At 39.5% G+C, this 25,674-nt stretch overlaps 1 protein-coding gene across 2 annotated transcripts in view; it reads left to right on the top strand.

Annotated features, from left to right (window-relative positions):
* The first annotated feature begins 7,067 nt into the window (after window positions 1-7,067).
* Window positions 7,068-25,674, top strand: part of gpc3 (glypican 3) — an 87,453-nt gene continuing 68,846 nt past the window's right edge. For both annotated transcript variants that reach the window (XM_085904562.1, XM_085904553.1), the window contains exons 1-2: window positions 7,068-7,416; window positions 11,505-11,666. In XM_085904562.1, coding sequence (XP_085760688.1) covers window positions 7,260-7,416; window positions 11,505-11,666 — 319 coding nt within the window. In that variant the 5' untranslated portion in view covers window positions 7,068-7,259. The remainder of the gene's footprint in view (window positions 7,417-11,504; window positions 11,667-25,674) is intronic.

Raw genomic sequence — 25,674 nt, 5'->3', positions numbered from 1 at the left:
CGGCATGTGATCGATCTCTGGATTGTTTCAAAATTTCTGGGTTACATTTGTAAATTAAAAAAAACATTGTTGCCGTGGATTCACTTTTAACTTGATGCATGCCTAACTGACTTTATGGTATCATGTGACACCAACCAACAGAACGGTCCACATTTGGACTCTCTCGAAAGGTGGACAGTTTCAAGTGTGTACCCCCAGTTGCCTCACTGGCCCCTAAGGTTTTGTTCAGACGCTACAGTGACAGTCCAATAAATCCATGGGGTCCATTTTCCATTTGCCTGTTTTCCATGTTCCCTGCTGCGACACATCTGACTGTCCAGCTGTTTATAGTATCTCCTCAATTTCTCAGCTAACATTTCTATGAAAAATTGTGATATTTTTCTGGATTTATTTCATGGTGTAGTAATTGTTCCTCCGTTTTGAAAGCTGAATCATTTGACTCTAATAATGCCCAAATCAACACTTTTTGGAAAACTAATGTAGGTTCAAGTGTAATGGGATTTTTTTTTATTAATTTTTTTTTTTTTACAGAATTTCGTTCTGTGCTGCCATTTGCATCAACTGTCCTGCTTGTTTAGCCACCATATTTACTTGAGTTGGAAGTAACAACCTTCTCCTCAGTTAGTTTCAGCCCTGTTCTATTTTGCCAGGAGGGAACCAACACAAAAGACTGCTCTTATCTCTGAACAAAGTTGTTTTATAAGTACCTAATTTGCCACAAGTGAAATGGTTGCTGTGACTACTCAAAGCTTCATTTTGAGTATTTGATTCCACAACTAAAAGTGTCCCGGCTTATTGAACCTTATGCTCGCATTCCATCCAACTACAGGTAAATTCAACACGTGGCTTTCCCTTGAATAATCGTAATCATTGAATAATGCAAATATAAAGTCTGGCGGTCCCACAAGCTATGTCGTTTCCACGCTGCACAATCAGGGAACATACAAGATGGGAATGTAGGTCAAAGTTCGATCCGGAAAGAAGGCAAGTTAGGCAACTCTGGTTCCCACAATGAGAGGGGGGAAGGGAGAGGGGTTGCACCGAGCTGTTAACGGCTCATAGAGGTACAAGAAGTAGTAGTAATGAAGACTTTTTTGGGGGGGTATTTGTGTGCAAATGAGGCGGGCTCCTGCAGACGAAGCAGAAGGGTATGTGGGGGCAGGGTTTATAAGGGTTAGAGGTCACAAGCCTCTCCTGGGCTGCTGCTTTACCCGGCACACAAATCAATGCAGCCACATTGGCGGAATAAAACAAATTCGCCCTGCTGTTGGATACTTGTTTAGAAATGCTCTTTATTATCATAGTTTGTTTTGAAATAGTCTTTCGTTGGGGATTTACACCCTCGAAGATTGCGTCCCCCCCCCGACGCGTCCACCCCACCCCCACAAACAGGAAAAACTACTATAAGATGCTCTCACGATTTCATGCATGACAAAACGTTTTGTTAGTGCCAAAAAGGGCCGTGCAGGATGCAACATCTGTGGCCAAGGATGACCAGGCTTGCCGTCCTTCTTTTTCCACCCTCGGTGCAACCAACTCAAGGTAGGCTCGCTTCTTTCTTTCTCACGCGTGTCCCATTCATTGAAGCCATGTTGTCTTTCACCGGACAGTCTAAAGCCGCCTCGTCATTAAAGGCATGCGATCGCATTCATGTTTAACAGAATAATAAAAAAATATATTTATATTACAAAACTTTATTGGCGTGAGGCATGTGTTGAGGTCCTTGTATATTAAGTTCGGAATGCTTATTGTGGACAAAACAAATGCTTAATCTTGTTAGAAATGACGTGTTGGCTGGTTCTATCATTACATAAACTCGGATGGGAGCGTCACTTGGATTTATTTTATGAAGTGAGCGTCGCTGCGCTGATCACGAGGTGTAGTTGGCGCCACTTTGTAAAAGGAGAACTCTTTCCCGTCTCAGTTAACCTGTTGTCGCTGTCCTTTTGGACAATTATTGAGTTAATGAAGTTAATAATAATACAAAATTAACGGTCACATTAAACAGTGACACATTGTAAAATAGACAAAATCACCCCCCCCCCCCCCCCATTATACACGCATTTTTTGACGCAAATGTGGAGAAACGGGTTTTTGAAAATGTACTTTGTATTAAAAATCAAAAGCTCAGTCAAAACCTACATAAGTATGAACGGCTTTTGCTGCAAATTTTGAAGACACATAGTCTTTCCACTGATCAATCTTTAGAGGTCGCTAAAATTTGGATTCCACATGTGCTAAAGCCAGTTCCCACAGGTGACGTCAGAGCCCAAACCAAGCAAGAAGTTAAAGGAATTGTCTGTAGACCTCAGAGACTGGATTGTGTAAAAGCCCAAATATCGGGAGGGGCACAGAAAAGTTCTGTTGATTTGAGCGTTCCAACGAGAACAGTAGCCTCCTTCATCCGTAAACGGAAAATGATCTAAATCAGCAGTACTCTGCCTAGAGTTGGCCATCTGTCTAAACTGAGCAATCGGGGGAAAAAGGGGTGATCAAGAAACCAATGGTCACTCAGTCACTCTGAAGCGATGAGAACATTCCACAAAGACAACCATCCCTTCAGCACTCAACCAATCAGGCCTGTATGGTAGATTGGCCAAATGGGAGCCACTCTTAGTCAAAGGCACATGGCCTGCCAAAAGGCACCTGAATAGCTCTCAGACCATGAGAAAGAAAAACTATCTGCTCTGATGAGACAAAGGTTGAACTCTTTGGCATGAATGCCAGGCATCAGGTTTGAAGGAAACCAGGCTCATCACCTGACTAATATCATTACCACAGTGGAGCAGAGTATTGGTAGCATCATGAAGTGGGAAGGAACTCTGAGTTTCGGCCAAGGACTGTGAATATTTAGGTATGTGTTATGTCTCTTTTTTTTCTTTTTAAATCCCGGATACTTTTTCGGATGTCGTGTGTGGAATATTGAGTGTTTAACTTCCATTTTGGGATGAGGTTGTAATATAAAATGTGGAAAAGAAATGCTGTGAATACTTTCCTTATATACAGTTTTAGACAACCAAATACTGATATTCTGCATTCAAGGTATGTATTCGGTAAATCAAATCAACTATATTTAGTGTCTGAGCTTTGGAACTGCACTGATTTGGGGGATCAGGAATTAGGCAGTCAACCAAAATGTAATTATTTGATTTATACATTTGAATAATTAAGTACCTTTATGGCCAATGAAATATTTTTCGATTTATTTGCACGATGAACCAGTCATGAAATGGTCCTAATTCTAGTTCTGAACATATTGCATACTGTATATTATGAGAATTAACTTGTGGAATGCATACAACAAACAAATAATGTCTGTCCTATTTGGTGTGAATCCACAAAAACAGTAGCTGCCGCCATGATTCCCTGATAAAAAGTTTGGAGGCATTTTCTCTCACAAAATAAAGCCTTTTAAATGCTATGTTGAATTAAAAAGAAAGAGGTTGAAAACACAGCGGCAAAATTCACACAAACGCTCATTAATAATGTCATAAAACAAAAACAGCGCTTTCCATTTATTAATGTAAAATAGGGTGTTGTATCGCAATTGGGAAGTAATAAATACATGTCGTTTTTGCTCCAGTAATATTTGTATGATTAGCACAAAGTGTAATTTTATTGACTAGGATATAATATATCGATGGATTATAATGCACCCCCATTGCAGTGTACGAAACATCTGTTGCTCAATTTGACATTACAAGTTGACAGAAATTAAAGACCTTAAAATAAAGTAAATGTTACCGTTACACCATATGCCTCAGGTGATGTTACAATGTGACTTCATAGCCACATTAGATGTAACCAAAGACGCACAGATCAGCAGAGATGAAATTGTTTCTTGAGGACGACAAATAAAAGGACATCACATCTGTACACACAAACCGACATCAATCAAATCCATCAAATTAAGTATTACAAAAATGAAATGAACACAAATGATCTAATGACATCTCTAGGATAAACTGGAAATAAAACTAAGCTTCACCAGCTAGAAGAATTTAGTTCCTGAGCATTTCATACCTCAGTGGACCAGAATGAGTTCCTTGTAAAATATGGCCACCACCAGAACAACCCGGAAAAAGGTCTTGACCCCTGTCCACAGAAGAAGTTGTTGGTTTGGACCAATTATGCTCCCGAATTTGCACATGTGTGCTTCCTTGGTATTTTAAAACAAGCCCGCGTCATTTTTTACTCCAGAGCAGAGCTATGGCAAGACCTTGGTTGAGAATGTTTGTGTGGACATGAATGACTCAGATAGTGTGCAGCCTTTAGCACAGAACAGTGACCGTGCATGGGTCATAGACCAGTCACCACAAAATGAAACATCAAACTAAAACGGTGATAGTGCAGAAACACACTTTTGCTTTTAGGTCATTACAAAACTGAGAAATTAGTGCAATATTACAGGTTGTATTTTTTTTGGATTTGTATTTGCACCTTCAGAACAAAAACAATAGCTTGATGGCTTTTGTTACTTAACAATGATTCCTATAGGAAGTTTTGGGTTGTATCTTGCAATTAACTGGTTTTATTATTTCCTTTTCAGGTTGATTGGACATGTCTGGGATAGAGCACAACAATCACATCTGGCCACACCTCCGATGAGTCGCTTGACCCCAAGGCCCTCCAGCTAAGGTGCATCTAGTGTAGTATAGTGAAACACTTGATTATCTACTGCCCTAGTTGCTCCTTCTGGCTGGAGAGCTTTTTCAAGCTCGCTTTCTGCGGTGTTCTTTGCAAGCAACGCACGGGAGGGACGACCTCATTTTGACACCATTAACATTGGTTGAATAACTGCAAAATCATAAATAGCATGCTGTTAAACACTCGAAAAGAAAGTACTCACGTGATTCTAATGGCAAACAAATCGTACCTTAAGGTCGTAATTCGGACATTCGGTGGTCCACACATAGTCAGATATCAGAATATATTTCATACTCTGTTACAGTGGAACCTTCACAAGCAATTAAAGGACACCACAACATTTGAAAATATGTCGGTTACAAACTTTAACTGTCCGATTAATTTTAATAGGTAACACTGATAAGTAACAAGTTAACCACTGAAATGACAAAAAAATGTAATGTTTGTAATGTTCTTAAGTGTTAAAGTACAAACTGTGAATTTAAACAAAACACTGATTTGTGAATATGTGAGAGTGTATTTTAGGATGCTGGTGTTTATTACTATTATTATTATTATTATATTTATTTATTTAAAACTTTTTTGGAAGTAAACACAAATCTCAGTTAATCCTTTTAATGCTTGCTAATTGAGGTTTAGTGACGAACGTCACATGACTTTACGCATGACATCAATTTACCCCGCCCCCTGCAACAATTTTGGTGACGTCATTCATGACCTCAAGGCTTTTTAAAATTGACTTAAGAGGTTCCGCTGTAGATGAGAAACAAACGTTTATTTGTAATAATTGCTGTGCGTATCTCCAGTCATCGACTTGGCTGTTCCAAAGTGCTCACAGTGCAGGTAGTGTTTACTTTACCTACTGCAGTTTGTGCACTTCAGGTGTTGCCAGTCACTTGGCCTTCCACCGTACATGGTCATACAGTTATGGACGAGTTGACTTATGGGCTGACGGCGAGTTTTGTTGGTTTGCTTCCAGCTTCTGTCGCTTCCTGCTGTGCAAATCCATGCAAAGCTCTCTGTTTGTCACACAAAACCCACTAAAGATGTCCCCAGGCCTTTATAGTTCTAAATATTGTTCACAATGACAAGGACAAACTATTTGATTCTCTCTGTTGCACTGAGACTTTTTACACTGCCGCTTTTGTCTCGTGGTTTTCGGGTGGATGACCTCGCAATTCCAACACCGAAGTAATTGAAAGGAATTGCACAGTATCCATCTGTAATCCGCCAGATGATTAAATCATGTCTGTGTTTATAAGGCTGCAGCAATATTTATCTGAAGAGATGGATAATATTGCAGAATGTTCAAATACAGGCTCCAACTCTGCTTTTTCATTTACTGATTTCACGGTCTGTGTCTTATCATTATTTGTTGTCTTATGTATAGTGTTTTGCTGCAGCTGTTGGGAAATGCGCTATGTACAATAAATGAAGTTCTATTGTGTGCATGTTCTCTCTTTGCCTAAATGGACTTTCACTTAAGGTCCATTCCTGTTGATGTTAAAACATGCACATGAGTTTGAGGATTATTGATGTAACATGATTTAAAATGGAGGAATGGATAAAGATGGGTTATATGCCATTTTATATAACCTATCTGATTTGTTTCTTATTTTGGTAAAAAATTAAACAAAAAAAAGAGTTGTTTACTTTTTTACACGTCTCCAGTCCCCCACCAAAAATTCTAGTGTTCAAGTTTCTGGTAACATCATTTTGATTGTCATCCATGACTTCTAATTTTAAAATCGATTTGTTAAAAGGTCCTAAAACAATAAAATGCAGGGACGATTTGATTGACACTGTTAGAAGTATTCTCTATTCATTATATTCTTTACTGCTGGTCCTCATTCAGGAACAAAAGGCGTAATAAGATGAGGTGCTCCTATATTTATTTTAACACAAACTGTTGAAAGAAAACATAACTATGGAATGAAATGAATTCGATTCCCTGGAATAACTTCAGAAGTTTTCCATAGTAGTGAGCATCTTTTTTTTCCCTGCATTTTTAGCACGCATATCGAACGCTAGATGGCGTACTTACACCTTAATTGACGCCATGTTTCGGCGAGATAATCTACAGCCAACTTTCATCTTTCTGAAACGGAAGCTAACCAACATCAAGCCATTTGGGGTTTATAAAAATAAATAAATAAGTGAAAACATGTAACTAAATGTTTTCCAGTTGAATAAATGCATTCCCGACCACGTTTGACTCAGTTGTAAATATTGCAGCAACAAAAGACACTGCGACTCTATTTGCATCTCACACAACACGCTCGTGCACCGCATTAAACGTGTCATCCGTGCACTGCTGCTGGTACAAACACGAAAGAGGAACCTGCACTCAGGTGTGTGCGTGTGCACGCGCTTCGAGAGCGCGCGCACATGCCTTGAGCTGACAGTGTTCGAGATCTCAACTTGCCAACGTCGTCGGACTTGCTCGAGTGGATGCTGGAGCGCGACCTGTTCCCGCACAAGGATGCTGACCCCCAAGACCGCAGAGTCATCAAAATATCGCTGAAACATCGGATCATCGAACTTTTAATGCTTGCATATTAATCTACAGATTTAACGTTTTTGCTGTCGCATTTAAGTTTGGCGTGGCGATCATGTTTAGTTTAAGAGTCACCAGTGCCCTTTTGTGCGCCTGCCTCCTACGGTTGTTCTCCGGGATTAGCGGACAGACTCCGAACTGCCAGGAGGTCCGCGCTGTGTTTCAGACTCTGCACCCGGGATCCAAGTGGGTCCCTGAAACCGCCGTGTCAGGTAACTACTTCAACCCGTGCCTTCACTTTCACAAGCAGGACGTCCGTGAAGAAGCCATCGCTTAGAAACTGGATGTAAATAAAATGCATTATAATTAGTTTCAAACTGCAAAGATAGAAATGTTGGAGTAATGCTCCACGTATGCTCTAATATTGTTTGCGCAAAGTTTCAGATTAATAATGATGCACCGAACAAAAACTATGAGTTAATGACCTCTGATAATTAGGATTTGTTTGTCTGGGCAATAAAGTTTATTGCATATATGATTTAACAAAACGAAACAAAATCACCAATGGATAAGTGAATGACTGTGTAAAACAAGCGATTTTATTTTGGGGACAGTCGCACATGTTCATCATCAGGTGTTTCAGTGTCATGAAAGCAAAATGTCCTTAAATGTCTTAAATGTCCTCCAAATGAACTGTCATACTCTCCCTTCTCCTTTCCCTCTATCCTACCAAAATAGGAAAGAGTGGAATAAAAGTGAAAAAAGGCTGCAACTTAAATAACGTGGAAGAAGCTTGACATGCATTAAAATAATTTTTTTGGCATGCCCCTCTACATTTCATATTCATCTCCCATCTGTGAGCACATGCAGCTCTAGCGATGTGTTTTCTCCATGCATCCACTTTTAATCAAACACCTTCCACCTGGGCCAGCAGATATCTGACAGCTGCCGGGAGAAAGATCCAGCACATCCGTAGAAATATTTAGCCTCCACAAATCTCAAAGTTTGTTTTTAAGTCAGCAGATAGTTCAAGGAAGCAATGCAGTCGGGCGGTTCTTCACAGTTGTGACTTAGTTTACTTTTCCACATGGCCATGACACCCACAATTGTTATGCATTGTTTATCACGATGATGTCTCCTACTGGAATATAAAATACAGTATCTACTGCATTGCTTAGGTATAGTAGCTCGACTGAAACCTCTGCAGCAGCTTTGATGTAGCTTTCAAGAAAGGTTTAACATGAGCACAATCAAGTAAGATGCTTTAAAAGAGATATTAAAACAGCACTGCGTTATTTTATAAAGGCTATTCCTATTGTTCTCCTTCAACTATTTTACAGGGAAGAACTGCATTGCCAAACGTTAATACATTGTTTGATATATAGTGCTTCTTCTAGATGCTCAATGATGCTTTACAGCAATTGTCAAACATATTGAGAAAAATGTTCACTTTGTTAAAATATTAATTTGGAGCAAGCGTTATCATCGAACACGATGGACAGCTAAAAGATTAATTTGTCTGACAGTCAGCACGGTAGAATAGTCAAGAGGTCACCCAGTCCATTGCGTACCCCGCCTCTCACCCATCGCCAGCTCCATCGTACGCTTGTAAGAACCAGTAGTAAAGAAAATAATGAATGGACGATGCCTCTGACAGTGTCAATCAAAACAGAACATCTCTGAAAAATGGGTCGGATTTCAATAGATTGTGTCGCTGTACCGTAGACAATGATAAATAAAACAAAGTCATGTGTTAATCCTTAGCGAGACAATAAAGCATCACACAGATTCAACATTGATTTGCATCAGGAACGATAAAATGAGGGACTAACATTTGTTTCATGCGTAATAGATGATAGTAGTGAAGATGTGTGATACAGTAATAAGCATAATGTCATAATTTTAGGTCATTAGATGTGATGAAGTATTGTACTGTATTGGGTTCATGGAGGTGTTTCAAAAAAGTGTGATGATGATGATGTAGGAGAAATGAAATGCCTTCTCACACAACATCAAATAATCAATATGACATTATTCTAATGTTTCCGAAGTGGAAGGTGATTGGATAATTATGAGGATAAAATGTCAGGCAGGCAGCTGTTGAGGAATAAACAAGTGTAATGAAACATTTTATGTCTATCCTCTCCGGGTAAATTTTTTTTTTTTGGTGAGGAGCAGTTTTGCTAATCTATGACTTTATTAAACAATAAAAATCAAACAATGAAATTTTTTTTAAATATATAATTAACTGTTTATACTTTTAATTCACATTGCGTATAGCGACAAACCTTTTCTTGTATAGGAATATTTCATCGGGGTAATAGGAGCAGGTAGAATCAAATTAATGGGTGCTTTTGAAACCAAAAATGTATTTTATTTACATGAATGTATCTACTAAAGCACATTTATCATCTGGCGCTTGACATGTCTATTTAGTCTGATTTGAAAGTTTAATTCCAGCATATTTTTACTCTGAATATGCTATGATTAGTATGGTGTGGCTGACAGTTTAATAAATCTCCCCTGCAGCCTGAAATTAAGTTGATCTTATCAAATGGAGACCATTGTATTGCTTCAAGGTTCTAACCATTTCAGCGTGTGCGCAAAAGGTGTGTGACAGTTTTATTCCCTTAGTCACTGATTGGTCTCCGCTCCTCCACCAGGAAGGGGAGAGTAGGTTGAGATCAGAAAGCTCGGGGAAATTTTTTTTCCCCCCGCAGTTTTGCTCCCTGCTCTTTGTTAATCAGTTTGACTGACACTCGGCTGCATCACTAAATTGTCAGTCCCTGCCTACCATTTATCGTCTCAAGTCTGTTTCTCAAGATCAATAGCTCAAAAGGCCAATAGAGATTGCGTTTTTATAAGACAATTTGATTTAAAATTGAATTTAAAAGGCAATTCTTTTTATTACAGCAGTTTTGCTGTTGATAAACACTTTGCTGATTTACAGTTCAGTCAAGATATCTGGATAAGCAAAATAGAAAATGTATATTTGCGTGGATGGTTGTTATGATTTTGCCTTTATGCCTCACCACAATTAAGATGAAACAAAAAGATGTCATTGGAGTACACACATTCAGATTTACTTTACCAAGTTTCACAAAAATTGGACAATTAACATTTAGAAATTACAGCCAATGTACTTTTAAAAAAACAATTAAATTTAAATTCAATTTTAAAGGTCCACGAGTAAAATTGGTATTGTAAATATGTTGGCACCAAAAGGTGGAATTCGACACAAGCAAAGTCCACAACAAATCAGCACTTTCAGAAACATATTGAAGACAGACGTTGAAAATTCTCTCAATTAGTCTCTCTTTCTCTTTTTAACTTCCTTAATAGAACTGATATCATTTTTTATCACTGTTTAGCAGGAACAGCAACCCTCGTTCCAGGGAATATGTTTATATTTCTACTTGGTGCCAGCTCGAATTTATAGTGCTCAATCAAAAAAAAAACACTCTATAATTCTAAGTTTATTTATATACATTATCGACACTGAATCATTTGTCTCTATTAAATCTAAAAACATTGGAATGTAGGAAAAACTGCCCACCATCTTCCTGTTCTTATTGCAGTGTCAGAGCTGGTATTCTAAAAATAGTCTTTTGGGAATGGTGTCCTTTGAGGTATCATCCGACAATATTGAAGTTCTGTCACGCTGCTCCTCCAACACCGCTTCGTGGCAACCATTAACAGAATAACGGATCGTTCAAACCGTCTTAACTGTCTGTCTTCCCTCTGGTGCACGTTTATTAAATGAAATCCCGTTATGGTACACGTTGCACATTGAGTTGCCTTGGGTGTGAAATGTGTTGTATAAATAAAGCTGCCTCGTCTTTCCTTGCGTACTATCTAGAGAAAGATTCTTGCTGATACTTCTATTGGGAGCTGATTTAAAAAAAATAATCTTGTGAGGCCAATTAGTTATCAATCGATGGGTAAACAACCTTGGGCAACTGCATATTTCATCCTCACCACTCTCATCAGTGGTCATGTTATCCAAGACCATGCTGGGTTTGTTTGTTTGCAAGTTGTAAATGTTCCCAACTTTGTTGTGGGGATTAAAAAGAAAAAAAAAAGCCTTTTTTTTTTTTTCTTACTGCAGTAAGAGTGGTCCCGAAGTTTCTCTTGACCAAATTGGTCCCTGTAGAAAACAACACAGCACAAGTTTCAAAACAACTCATATTTTTAGTAGTTGTTTATTTTTCATTGAGTAACAAGCGCTGAAGAAGAATCGCAAGTTTTTTAGGGCAGGATTTGATCTGATAGTTGCTCTTGGGCTTTTGCGAGAAAGAGAGAGCAGCAATTTGGCTTCTTTCCTTGTACTCATCAAGACTCACTGTTGATTTCCTGCCAGGTGCTGACCTGCAGGTTTGCCAAACCAAAGGCCCAGCCTGCTGTTCCAAAAAGATGGAGGAGCGCTATCAGTTTGCCGCTCGCAGCAACATGGAGTCGGGCTTGCAGGTTGTCAGCGCTCAACTCAAACGTATTATCATCCAGAATGCTGCTATTTTTCAAGGTAAGTTCTAAGATAATAAATCATCAAACACAGACATGGTTTCAACTCCAGAAACTGACAAATATTGATTATTGGTGTCGCTAGCTACATTGTCAGTCACACTTTTGCAGCATAATGTGCATAAAGTGGCAACGTGTTGTTCAAGTCAACGTTCTAACAACAAATGAGGTCTGCTTAAGTGACTTTAGATGTCGTTTGGCTGTAGATGACAGACATGTTGCTCCAAATATAGACGATCCACACTCATAACTGGTTACTCAGTGTGAAAAGCTGCCACAATTCAGACAACCACTCAAGGTCAAGAGGTCAGACAGACAGTGAGTAATATGAAAATATTTACATCCATATAAGGTAACTGGTGCAGGAATTACAACAGTTTGTCCATGTGCCTCACACGTTTTAAGGGATAGTAAAAATAGATTTGGCGTACAAGGTCTGAATTGTCTCAAGGGACACTGCCGCAAATGTGGCCGAAGGAACCTGTGAGACCGATTTTTGTGTAACGAGTCCAGTGAAATGTTTACATACATCAAAACCTCTTCACTGGGTCACCTGGTCGAGAATTTAAGAGGGACAGATGCTCAAAGTTGCTCCTCTCTGATTCCAGCCTCTCAAATGTCATTCTTTCTGATTGAGGCTCACTACAACAGTGAATCATAATAATGATTGATATAATAATAAATTTTACTACATAGTTCTAGTGTAGTTTCTTCTTGTCCATTTTCTAGTATCCACTGCTGTGATTTTCTGTTTTTATCTTGCGCAGGTTAAATTCAGATTCTTGGTTGTGCTATTTTGTATGACAGCCATGTAGTTTAGATATAATATTGTTTTGCTGCATCCCATACATTTTATTAGTGTTGGTCATATTCCAACTTTTTTAGAGGTGAATGTCCTTCCGCCGTGGCTCGTTCCTCCTCCTTTTGTTATTTGACTCCGTAATATAAGTTCAGGTCATGAGCCATGATGACCATTTGTCATCATTTTCTTAGGTGTGTTTATTTTGTTGTTTTCTATGTCTCACTTGCCTGCTCCTATAGTTTTTTTTCAATAATTGTTTTTGTCTTCTTTGGGATACACGTGCATTTTGGCTGTATTTTGGGAAAAGGCAATTTAGTATTTACATAAGTATATAAGTCGACAATTCACCAAGCAAACAACACAGACGCAACAAGTAGAGAACTATCTGAAGATAAACAATAATATAATTTGCAGCTCTCAATTGTTCATGTACTGTTTATGGATGTACAGTAAAAAGTTGTATGTGTTAAATATGCCCACCTCAAAGAGGTGCCCATTTTCAACATTTTTTACATATTCTACAATATTTCACACATTTGCATTCACTATCATGCAATCTGTTTCTTTTGTTTGCTATTTGGGGATTTTCTGTGAACGCACGCACGCACGCACATGCACGCACCCACCGAGACATGGCAATTAAGACATGGAGTTTAATAGGGACTGTGGGGTTTGCTCCACTTGGTCTTCTACAGCTAACAACATTAGAGACCGCTGTACTTTCCTAGAAGGGGTTCAATACTAATTGCTTTAGCAAAGGGCCGCAGAGAACTTCCAAAACATCCCCAGCACTGAAATCCTTTTAACATCCTAGTCTTATCTGTCTCTCTCTACTTCCTCTATCGTCCTCTTCTCCCTCAGATCGTGTCATCCTCTCTCTCCATCTCTGTCTCAGTCAATCTATTTGACTTGCTCGGTCTTTCTCTCCTCATGTGTTCATGCTAGCAGTCTTGAGAATTGAGCGCATGCTATTTGCTGTTTTCTGTTTTTTCCTCTCCAACACTCACTCCTAGCACAGATCAAAAGGCTTCTCGCCACTCGTCGATCTCCCATCTCCAACTCTGCATCGCCATCCCCTTGCCGCTCCACCTGCTCCGTGTGCTTTTTTCCCAAACCTTACTTGAACAAAAGAGGTGGCAAAAGTAATCACACTCTGTACTTGGGTTGAAGTACAGATACTTGTGTAAACTAATACATCGTCTCTTAGATCGATAATAGGGTAGCTAAGATGCTCGGACTTTCCAATAGTGCACAGCTCGCATACACATTGCCTTGTTTGCTCTTCGGACTCTAGTATACCCTGGCTAATATCCTGATGGCATTATTTCCTTCGAAATAGTATGCAGTGGAATATTTGCAGCTTTGACTCTGATTTGTGATAGACTCAAATTTCATTTTGAATCCCATTAGTAAGATCATCATATCAACTTCCCCTGCGTGTTATGATTGCCTCGCTCGTAATGGCTCGATGCTTTCAATTTTGTTCAAAACGAGACTCTGTGAACCTGGGCTGGGTGCTCATCTTTAAAAATTTGAAATGAGAAGTCAAACCTTTCTCGTGCTGGGAATTTAATTCATAAATGAATTATGAATATCCTGTTAGTGTGGTAAGGACATGATACTGCACAGTGGCAGTGGAAATAACTTGATACAACAATGTCATTGCAGAAATCTGCCAATGCTAAAGTGGAGATAAAAGTTACAACAAAAATACTTTGAATTTTATAACACGGGAATATTCAGAAGACATTTGATTTTAACTGTACCTAGTATTAAGACTATTATCATATGGTAACCATTCATGATTTATTGACTGTTTCTTTAAAAAAATGGATCATAAAAATATGCCACAACTCTCACCACCATAATACCCTATCCTGAAACGTTAACATTCCATTTTGCACAAAATAAGTCCACGATGCTTAATACCCATCTTGGGTCATTCATTGTATTTGATTGGCAGCTCTAACTGTTTTCTTCCCCTCAAATATGTCATGCGTCCTGTGTTGCAGCAACAAGCTGACGATGTTCATTGACGAAAAAAATGGTCTTAAATATCGCAAAATATTTGTATTCGAAAATCCCAAATGTACATATTTCAAATAATCTCCTTTTAAATGTAAACAATTATGAGTTATTTTCTTCTCATTTCCTATTTTGGTTCAATCGCACGTTGATTTGCAGTGGAGCAGGCAGGATTTGTGTACTTGTGTAAAACGGCACAATGCTGTCGGCTCAGTTTCATCTCAGTCCATCTCTCCTTTGCAGCTGGGGGGAACAATTCTGATCCTCAGGGCAGTCACACCCAAATCCAAGGAGCAACCCCAATTAATAAACATGAGATGACAGCATTGGCCTGGATTGTTATAATGTCATGCATAGATATCTGAGCGGGTGAGTGTGATATTTCCTAAAGTGGGCCAGCTAGCCCAGTGCTCCTGTAGCCTCGATTTGTGCGCTGTACTCAAGGTCACAGCATGTTTGATTCAGGGTCATATTTTGCCAAAAACAATCTAGGAATATGGGAGTTTTTATATTTCGTCTGCGATCTGTAGAACTCTTTGCATGTAAAGGAGAAGGCCAAAAAAGGCTTGTGTTGAACGTCTGCGACTTTCGATTGTTCAGATGCATTACATTAAAACTGGGATCATTTTGGACGTGAAGAATATTTTCACATGGTCTTAGGAACAGTTCAGAAAACAAGTGTCAATTAAAAGTCAACCATGCAAAGCAGCCATTCATCAACAACAAGCAGAAACGCCGCTGGTTTCTCTGGGCCCGAGCACACCTGAGATGGACTGACAGAAAGTACGTTGAAAGTTGTGTGTGTCTTTTGCAGGGGATGTTGCCGCTTATTTCTGCAAGCCACATCCTGCTCCTGTTACAACGCCATGCCTTCATAGTGGTAAAAAAATGTCTGAGTCATGGAGTCGCCTGCCAGCAGTCCAAAAGTGTCTCCCTTTAAAAATGTCTGCCACATTATGAAGTGCAAAATATGACAACAGACCCCTCTGACCGTTAAGAACTGAAGTTACAAGAATTTCACCTTCAAAGCTTCAACAACGAATGTCCTCCGTTTCCAATCGCATATTGACTTTCGATAAAAGGAAAGGTGATCTAACCCAGCTTTTTCAAACGTGTTACGGGCATCAAGTGAGTGAATTCTAATACCTTATTACTCGTGGCTAGCATGTTTAGCATCTCATTAGCAGCCTCAAATATTTGATCGACTTCTTTTGTAATTAACACAACAACCTGTTACGACCTGACCTTGAGAGTAAGTTGCCCTCGTGTGTCTCCGATAGTGCTGAATGGACATTTTCAGTGGCCGTATCCCAAAACAAGATGTAACAAGAGGTGAATGGTGGGGAATCTCGGCAGGCTCCGGTAGCCAATAAGCAAAATCAGACCCCGGTTGCCCCCCAGCATCTATTCTCTAAATCAGCTTATTTGCCGTTCTCTTAAGCATAAACGGTGCAGGTCAGTCTTGCCATCATCTACTTTGCATCACTTCTACCATGCCGTTATTTTGTCTACCAAAGTAGTTTCCCTTCAGTCATCCCATAAAGACTGGTGGGGTGTACAGTATTCATGCTGCGAGAAGTTGTTTACGTGCTGCCCTGGGCCAATCTAATAACCTAATGATGTAGAGAGGCACTTTTCCTGTGTCCAATGGGCTCCTTGGAGCATCATTTAAACACAATGGGGTTCACCAAGCATTACCACATCATCTTCCATCAACCTGCAATTTAACTTGAACTTAATTGCCGTTGAGTGCATTTTATCATGATGCCCATCACACATTAGTTTTTTTGCGTGCACTCTCTCTGGGAAACTATTTTACAAAGTAATACTATGTGGTGTGTGCATGCTCCCTAAGTGTGCAACGCTTTTGCTTTTAGTTCAAAGGAGTCACCAAGGAGTGTGTCTCTATGCAGTGAATTGCCTCAGAGAACATTTTAGTGTGTGAGTCTGACGAACAACATCGGAAAATGTACCTGTGAATCCACCCCAACTGTGATATTTTTTTTTCTTTCTTCCCCTCATTATCCATTTGTGGATTGAGTCAAATATATCTGGCTTATGTCCCCAGAGGCAAATGCAAAATTGACGCACTTTGTCACTCGATTAGGATGACAAACTTTGCACATTTAGGAGCTGAAAATAAGCACCCTGTTTGTTTTTATTTTTATACACGTACATATGTATTTATATTTATGGTACCAGCCTGGGTAAGAATCCATCGGGAGGTTGAATCTTTGATTTTTAGAGGAGCACTTTGTCGACCAGCCATGGAATAGTGGACCAGATAGATTGATATCTGGATAACTAGCCTCGGGTAGTTAATTCAAAGAGATGAGGTGGGGGCATGCCTTTAACTAGTTTATAAACATGAATTCAAAATGGGTTATGAAATATATGCATCCTGATGATATATTTTTAATGTATAATTGACATTTTCATCCAATTTTCATATATTCCTCCACTTGAGTGGTATTAAGCACACAAATACATTACTGGTACCTTTGGAAAAGATTGAAACATTGACAATTTTACCGAATTCCACACAATCATACTGCTAACTTATTTAACATTTATAAAATGGAAACCTGACATTCATTTTTCGTATTTTTTTAGTGACCTGTGTTTTCGAGTTTCAACACGGCGTTGCTGTGAAATAATCAAACAATAACACAGGGTGATTTATTCAGATATGACATTGAAAGTATAAAATGTCTTTTTCTTGAACAAAGTGAATCACCTTGAATCAGGTGAATCACTTAACACATTTTACTCAGACATTGCTTTGTTTTTATTTATGGTCAATGCTCTCATTTTTCTTTGTTTGTTTACTCAAAAGAGTGTCTTATCCCAAAAAGCTCAAAGTAGGTTGCCAAGCTCTCCTTTCTTCACAGGAGGCCCCGGCCGGCTTCTTTCTTAACAAAAAGAGCTTGGCACCCTGGTTGAAGTGAATTCAAAATCCGTATACCTTTTTAATCACAGTGTCTTTTTATTTGACCAACTCAAACATGACAGCTGTCTCTCTGTTGATAATAGTTCAGCCAATCAGCCCTGCATGGGGTAAAAATTCTTCAAAAGTGGAAATATGAAAGAAACGAGAACCTCTTTCACACATGCACACACTTTGGTTTGCTCATCTTACATGTGAGCTTAACAAAGGGCTGTTCCGTCTCAGAGCGAGTGTGTTATGTTGAGCTGATCTCTGGTGTGAGGGATTTCTTTTCCCGACTTCTCGTTTTGAATATAAATGAGACGCAAGACAACCTGATAACTTTTGTTAACATTTCTAAAGCGTTTAAATGTGTTGTCATAGTTTCCCCCGATGAACAGAGAAAAAAAAAAGTCATTAAATTCAACGTGAGTTTTTGAATTAGAGTAGTTCCCGTGTAAGGCATACTGTTATGCATTTTCTAATCCCAAAATATGACAGATCCACTTCATTAGATTCATTTATTCTAGCACAAAAAACTAATTTCAGTTCCGTCTTTGTGTCGCTATTTTTGTGGGGGAGAAGAGATGATTTCTGTTCATCTGCACGATTGCTGTATACCACGCAATGTTTTTTTATGTTGATGTGACCCAAAATTGTCATGAGTGGTTTTTCAGGACAAGCCTGGTAGCTCTTGGTGTTTGAGCCACATTTTAATGATGCGCCCTGTTGCATGCCTCTCGAGCTGAATTTCATCATGGAGGAAAAACAAACAGTGCAGTGAGGATCAAAGTGTCATTTGAAATGCTCTCATCAAACATAGCAGAAGGGACTGACAGCTCCTCCCATCTCCAGCTGAGAAAAAGAGCTTTTGTTTCTCGAGCTGTCTGATGACAAGTTCATAAGTTTGGATGGAGAGCAGAAAAGAGAGGGAATGCCCCATATTGAAACGTGCACAAGTGCAATGAGCAAATGAGCTGCTTCAAAGGAACCCCCGGTATTTCCATATGTCACGTTTTCTGCCAAATGGATATCAAATTGCTTGGAGACATGTCTTTAGATCAACAAGCTAAGTTGATACAAATTTAGAAGCCTTCAAACTATCAAATCTCTATTTATAATACATGCTTTTTCCCTTGAATTTGTATCATCTACCCAAAGTTTTGTTCTCTACTACTGTCACAGAGAAGCTGAGAGGTTGTCTATGCGGTCTGGACTAATCATGAGCCAATTAAGGGAACAATGCCAAAATAAAGGCAAATCACATTCATTCACAGTATCTATCCCCCTAGAAGAATGATGGGCACTTTACCCATGCACTCATGAAATGCTAGGAAGTTGAAAAATAAAATAAAATGAATAATTAATTCCAAGAAGGAAGGCACGGTGGCGCACTGGCTGGCACGTCTGCCTCACAGTTCAGAGGGTGCGGATTCGATTCCACCTCCGGCCTTGTGTGGAGTTTGCATGTTCTCCCCATGCCTTCATGGGTTTTCTCCGGGCACTCTGGTTTCCTCCCACATCCCAAAAACATGCTCGGTAGCCCGAGCACCCCGAATTGCCTTGTGTGGATGGTTGTTCGTCTCTGTGCCCTACGATTGGCTGGCAACCGGTTCAGGGTATCCTCCGCCTACTGCCCGATGACTGCTGGGATAGGCTCTAGTACGCCCGTGATCCCCGTGGGGACAAGGGGTATAGAAAATGGATGAATGGATGAATTAATTCCAAGAGTTGGCGTCTATCGCAGCTGATTGTGTGGTACTCAGATAGGAAGGCCTTAAGTAAGATCCCAACATGACACTTCACAAGTGTGAGGCAGAAAGTCAAACCACTAGGCCACCAAACAAGCGACTTTGGGTAAGAAACGGGCTATATCCTCGAGCGAGCGGTTGCCAGTCAATCACACGGCACGTACAAAAAAAGAAGTATTCAGACTAACATTCACACCTTTTGGCAAAACACATGAAAAAGCACAATCAATAAAACTCTCTGCTCTTGATAAAAAAGTGATGCGTTTGGAGCTGCTGGAGTTTTATCTCTTTGAATGTGAGTCAGGTTTCTTCACATAATTTCCGATGTCTCTCAAGACCTCTTTTTGAGGTTGCCGCTTCTTTTGGAATGAATAAAATGAAACATGAACCGAGGTGATTCTTTGATGCCGTGAGTTTCGCTGAGGACGTGCACAATATGTTGATCTTACATCATACATGACAGCAATAGAAACTTTTTGTTCAACTTTTTCCATGACTATTTTGATCAAATTCTCAATTGTAGACATTTTTGTCATCATGTTAATTTCCTGTCATTTTTGATTGACTGTGAGAAATCACATGGTTCTTACTCTATGACCGAACAAGATTCCTGTTGAATCAAATCTTTGTGATAGTTGTGTCCTAGCTGCAAAAGTTGCTGAGTCTGTTCAAGTCAAAGCCATCACACCTTTTGATAAAACGTTTTTGAGCTCGGTGAGTTCAACCTCACCCAGGCCACAAGGTGTTTGCCTGTCTATCATTGTCTTTGTGCTGACTTTTTGTCAGGTGGTGATATGGGACTTCTGCTCCTGGATTAATCTTCAAGGTTTTGTTGCTTATGAAAAGCATCTTAGACTTTGGCAAAGTTCACTCTGCTGTCACTTTAATCGCACGTCTGACTTGTTTGAGTCTGAGTCGGGTTGTAGTGTGAGTGTTAAAACCCAGTGAGTAGGGTTCTGTGAATTGTTCACTTTAGTTCTCTTCACCTTATGACCTCACTGCTTGTCCTCTGCTTTTGACCATCTGCCACAAAAGAGATGCATATTTTATATCTGCTCATGAAATATTGAAATGCTTATGCAACATGAGCTCAACCAAGCCATGGTTGGGTGGAGGGGCCGAGGTTTTGGAAAAACAAAGACAAGGGTCAATAACAATAGACCTCTGCCAAGGCCAAATAATTCTAAACCTGTCCGTCTCATGTATTGGTTGGAAAAAAAATGACTCTCTTTACGTTTGAATGGGGGTAAGCAACAAAACAATGAAACATTCTGACAGCTATTTCTTTTTGATTTAGAAATACATGATAACTGATGAATTGACTTGTAGTTTTGCAAAATATTCTTCATTCTTTAACAATCCTGAAGACAATAGGCAGTAGATACCCCAAAATTGGTATATTGGGATCAGAGATGGCACAAATTTTACCCCTTTTGTTTTCTTTTGTAACATTTTGGACGGACTGTACTTTCTGAATTGTTTTAGTGCAATATACTTTTTAAGAAATCCTACTTTTGCTACGTAGCACTGACCTACTATACTATGTACATTCCGCTCACCACTTTTATTGGTAATATTTTTGAATCTATCAATCATTGCTTGTGTGATCTACAGAGAAACTACTGCCTTGCGCCACTGTCACAGGACTCTGTTTCACCAATTCAATGTAACCACTAGCGACGTTTGACTCCACTTTATCAATCAAACAAAGACAGTCACATGACTTCTCACAGTCTCTGTGGCCCCAGCTGCCTTGAAAAGTTTTCAAAGTGACTAATTTACATAAAATATTATAGAAACAATCATTTGATCTATAAAGCGCTGAGTTGCATTGTTCCCGATTTTCTATGTAATTGCTGCCTGGTAAGCCTATTGTGCTATTTTGAGAGCATGAACAAAGTTAATTAGTAGCACTTCATGTGGTCGCATTTGTCTAATTTATATAATATTGTCAAGATTTAAGTTATTATAGGTTTAGTTAAAATGATGTTGTCCTTGAAATTGCGTAGTCCTAATAGTGTCTTTTTGATTTTCATGCTACAATGGAAAAAATGGTGCGTTGAATTTACGGGGTCCTTGACTGTCAGAACAATTTGAGAACAAATCTGATATCTCAGTCGGAAAAGGTTGGAATGCCCTCTCCGGGTCGGGGATGAGATCCTGCCCCAAGTGGAGGAGTTCAAGTATCTTGGGGTCTTGTTCACGAGGGGGGGCAGAATGGAGCGGGAGGTCGACAGGCGGATCGGTACAGCGTCTGCAGTGATGCGGACTTTGTACCGGTCCGTTGTGTTGAAGAGGCTGAGCCGAAAGGCAAAGCTCTCGACTTACGTTCCTGTCCTCACCTATGGTCACGAACTATGGGTTATGACCAAAAGAATAAGATCTCGTATACAAGCGGCCAAGATGAGTTTCCTTTGCAGGGTTTTTGGGCTTTCCCTTAGAGATAGGGTGACAAGCTTGGTGATCCGTATGGGTCTCAGAGTTGAGCCGCTGCTCCTCCACGTTGAGTGGAACCAGAGGAGGGTTAGGGCCCTCTATAGAAATAAACTTGACTTGACTATGTTCTCTTGTTTTTGTATTGGTGAAGCGGCATAGATTGATGATGTGTACAGTATAACAACGGTAGTGCACGTAGAGAAAGAGAATCAGAACCATAGCTATTTCAATTCATTGGTAACTTATTTAATTGAATCTGCTCTACGTGGAAATTCTAGATTACTTTGAATTCTTGCAGGAATTTAAAAGAAAAAGGTCTGAGATTGCTAAATATAGGTGAACATTTGCTGTCACGACTATTGACTTCACCAACAAAACAAATAGTATCACATTGTGGTCGACAACCAGATTATTTTTGTTGTCAACTTCTTATGCCTGGAACGTTTTGAGTTCTCCAAGTGGGACATGTCCTACTTCCCACCAGCTTCAAATATAGCATTGTCACCCTTTTACACAGACAGCCTAAAAGAATTTCCGTATCAGAGGCATTTTTATTTCATTTTATTTCACCTTTGCCTTTTTCACAGTACAGACTTAAACTGTATCTTCTTTCGCGCATCTTCAGAAAATCACAGAATTAGATGTGTAATGACATCAACACCAGCATCTGGCATGATGTATAAGAATACTTACCTGACAACAATTAACACTCTTAACACAACAGGACACAATTGGTGAACTTTTGTTTGAGTGGCGACACCACTTGAACAGTTGTGAAACAACATGTTCAGCACTCAGGTATATAAAAGAAATCTTTGAGACTGCAGCTAAAAGTAAAACTGTCCATATTTAGTGGATACTGAATGATGAAGGACAGCATGTTAGCCCAGCAGGATTTTGAGTGGATGTCAAGGTCCAGCAAAGACTAATTGGGTTAGACAGTGAGACAGAAGAAAGAGAAGTGGCGAAGAGAAGCGCTATGCCTGTATGGCGTGACTGATGTGAGGAGAAATGTTTGGGTTGTGAGGAGTCTGCGCAAATTCCCATAGGAGCACCTCTGCCACCCTCCCCCAACCCAACATCTCCAAGCAAGTCGGATAGGAGAAAGGCTAAGTGGTGTGAAGCGGGGAGCACTCCGACAAGCTCCATTACCCCCCCCCCGCCCCAGCTGATTCCCGGCCGGCTTGTCAGTGGGGAGGTCGGGAGTTTGGGAGTGGTGGGTCGATCAGAGCGGTCGAGTAACTCTCACATCGGCTACGATATATTTTGTCTGTGCTTTTTAGAACCTTCATTATAGCTGTAAAAGTAGTTCTTCTGTCTCGCGTCCGTGAGTCTTTGTCATTCAGCTTCTCCTTCTCAGACACAAACTAGATACAGGCGGGACAGGCTCTTAAAAAAACGGATGAAATTTTGACCTTGTTAGTATTGATCCTGATTGACTGAGCGGCCATTCATTTATAATTTATCCTTGCCTGATGGCCAAGATGGAGGGTGAAGTTGGTGGAGATGAACCATGTTTTCGTACGTTTTCATTAGGAGTCTGAAATGTTTTGTTGTGAATTGTAATGAGCCACTAGAGGGTTGTGTGTCCGCGTCAGCCTTGAGGAAAGGGCTCTGTTTGGCTGTGCAGACTTTGGAGGGTCTGACAAGTCCTGGCAGCACGTTGACCACACTGGGCCCACTTCAGGGAATTCGAACAAGAGGAATGAATCGTGGCCTCGTGATATTTGAGGAACTCTCGTCACTGCAGCGGTTTATTCTACACAACTCAGTCGGGTATCCCCTGAAGAGTGTGATGCAGAGGAGCTGACAGTGTCATCCTGTCATTCAAACTACTTGGCCTCCAACCCCTTTCCCACGAGCCTCTACACTGTTACCTGTCTCCATTGCTCAGATTGTGTCGCTCATTGTCATCCATCATGCTGCTTTAGTACCTGTCAATGTACGCAGGGAGTCTCATTATTTTGCATTTGTTGTCTTAGAGCAAGTGAATTAGGTCAGTGTATGGCATCCCCTCTCAGACGTCTCGATACACTATGTTTTGTGCTCACTTGAAAAGCAAAACATTCATGGCGGGTTTGACCCTATCTTTTCCACCATAAATCTGTCCATGTGTATATCGCTGCTCTGAAGTCAAACAGAGTTCGTAAGTTCATGCAGTGTTAATAACTGAGAGTGCCACATCACTCGTGTTTTTTTAGTAGTCATGACACAATTTTTCAGCCGAGCAAAGGGATTCCATTAAGAATGTCTCAGCGCAACACAAAGACTTAAGATTAATGGGGGGAGAGAAACACTCAATCCGAAATGACTTTTTGTACAACGAGGTCCAAGCGTTCTTTGTTGGCTTCTCTGTCTAATGTTTGGCTGATCTCTTACTGTTCTCCTAATTCTATAAGGATGTACTGTAAAAGCCTTCATTAGACTCACATATATCAGCCAATGGCATCAAACCCAACTCTTATCACCACTGTAATATTCTGGAAAAGTATCATCTTCTCAGTTTTGAAAACTTTAGGAACTTCAAAAACGCATGCTTAATATATAAGTGGCCTGGCTCCTCCTCCTCTTATGGAATTCATCCATAAAAAAGACTGCATACGCAGTACCAGGTCAACATCCAGGGGTGATTGTGAAATTGAATATAGAAGAACTACTTTTGGTAACAGTGTACTCTCTCTCCATAAATGGCTGTCAATACTGGAATCTACTCCCTGCCTCAATTAGAGAGATCCCGTCTTTTGATGTTTTTAATAGGCGACTGAAAGTGGCTATAAAGTTCACAAACTTGTAATCACTTTTAGTAAATAGTTTGCTGGGACGGTTAGAATAGTTTTTCCACAGTGTGGATATAACCTTTTATACGATGTTTTTATTTTTTTAATCTCCCTATAATATATTAGTCTATCTGTATGTCTGCTCTGTCAGGCTGAGTTAATGTAATATCTAATGTCTATTTGTCTCTCTGTCCTTTCTATGTTCTATGTCACGAGAACAACGGATGAAATTTTGCTTCGGCTAATTCCGACTGGTTTTGCACTGGGATATTTGTATATATGTATATATCTTTAGTGTTCATCAATCTGGTACTGTGACATGACACGCTTAATCAAGCGATTGATGTTATTGCTATTATATATTATAAACTTATTATTTTAATCGGTAGCTTGTCCCAATAAAATGAAAATTGCTAAAGTAATTCCAATATTCAAAGCAGGAGGAAAAAAATATTTTTTAAAAACTCTAGACGAGTTTCTCCACTTTCCCAGTTCTCACAAATACAGGAAACATCTTTTGAGTTACATTTGGATAGCTTTCTGAATGAATATGAATTACTCATAAATAATTGATATGGATTTATAAAAAATTGCACAAACTCTATGGCAATAATAGATATGATGATAAGAAGTTTGTAGTAGTTATTGTTTTTAGACCATAATATTCTGTTAACAAAATTAGAGTGTATCGGGATCAGAGGGTTAGGATTGGAGTGATTAAAAGGTTATATGGAAAAGAGACAGCAGTTTGTGGCGATAGGGGAACACAGGTTGTCGCTTTTAGATGTCACATTAGGTGTACCACAAGGATTGATATTAGGACCAAAATTATTTCCATCTATATAAACAACTTATGTAAAGCTTCTAGTACAATTAAAGTATGTTATTTTCGCAGATGACACAAATGTTTTCTGCTCCGGAGAGAATCTCCACCAGGTAATATAAGTAATCTCAAGTCAGTTGGACAAATTTAAATTGTGGTTTGATATAAATGAGCTATCTTTGAATCTTTTAAAAAAAAAACAACAACATTATTTTTGGATGATGAAAAAAAAGAGCAATTAGAATAGTGAATAAGTTGACAATAAAGTTATACATTGAACTGTGACTCTTGGTATTTGGATGCCACATACACCTATGGACAGCCTCACATCCAACATGGTGTTTGTTATGGCCAATCAGTGAAAAGCACAAAAGTCCAAAAACAAAGCATATGCCACTGTGGCCCAATCACACCCTTCCAGGTCTCGTTGTCCCAAATTTCCCATTTGAGTACTTAAAAGCAAGAATGA

Source organism: Syngnathus leptorhynchus, chromosome 2, assembly GCF_054491065.1.
Source record: "Syngnathus leptorhynchus isolate UIUO chromosome 2, UIUO_Slep, whole genome shotgun sequence".
In the NCBI taxonomy this organism is placed as follows: Eukaryota; Metazoa; Chordata; class Actinopteri; order Syngnathiformes; family Syngnathidae; genus Syngnathus; species Syngnathus leptorhynchus.
This window is presented reverse-complemented; position numbering and strand designations above follow the sequence as displayed.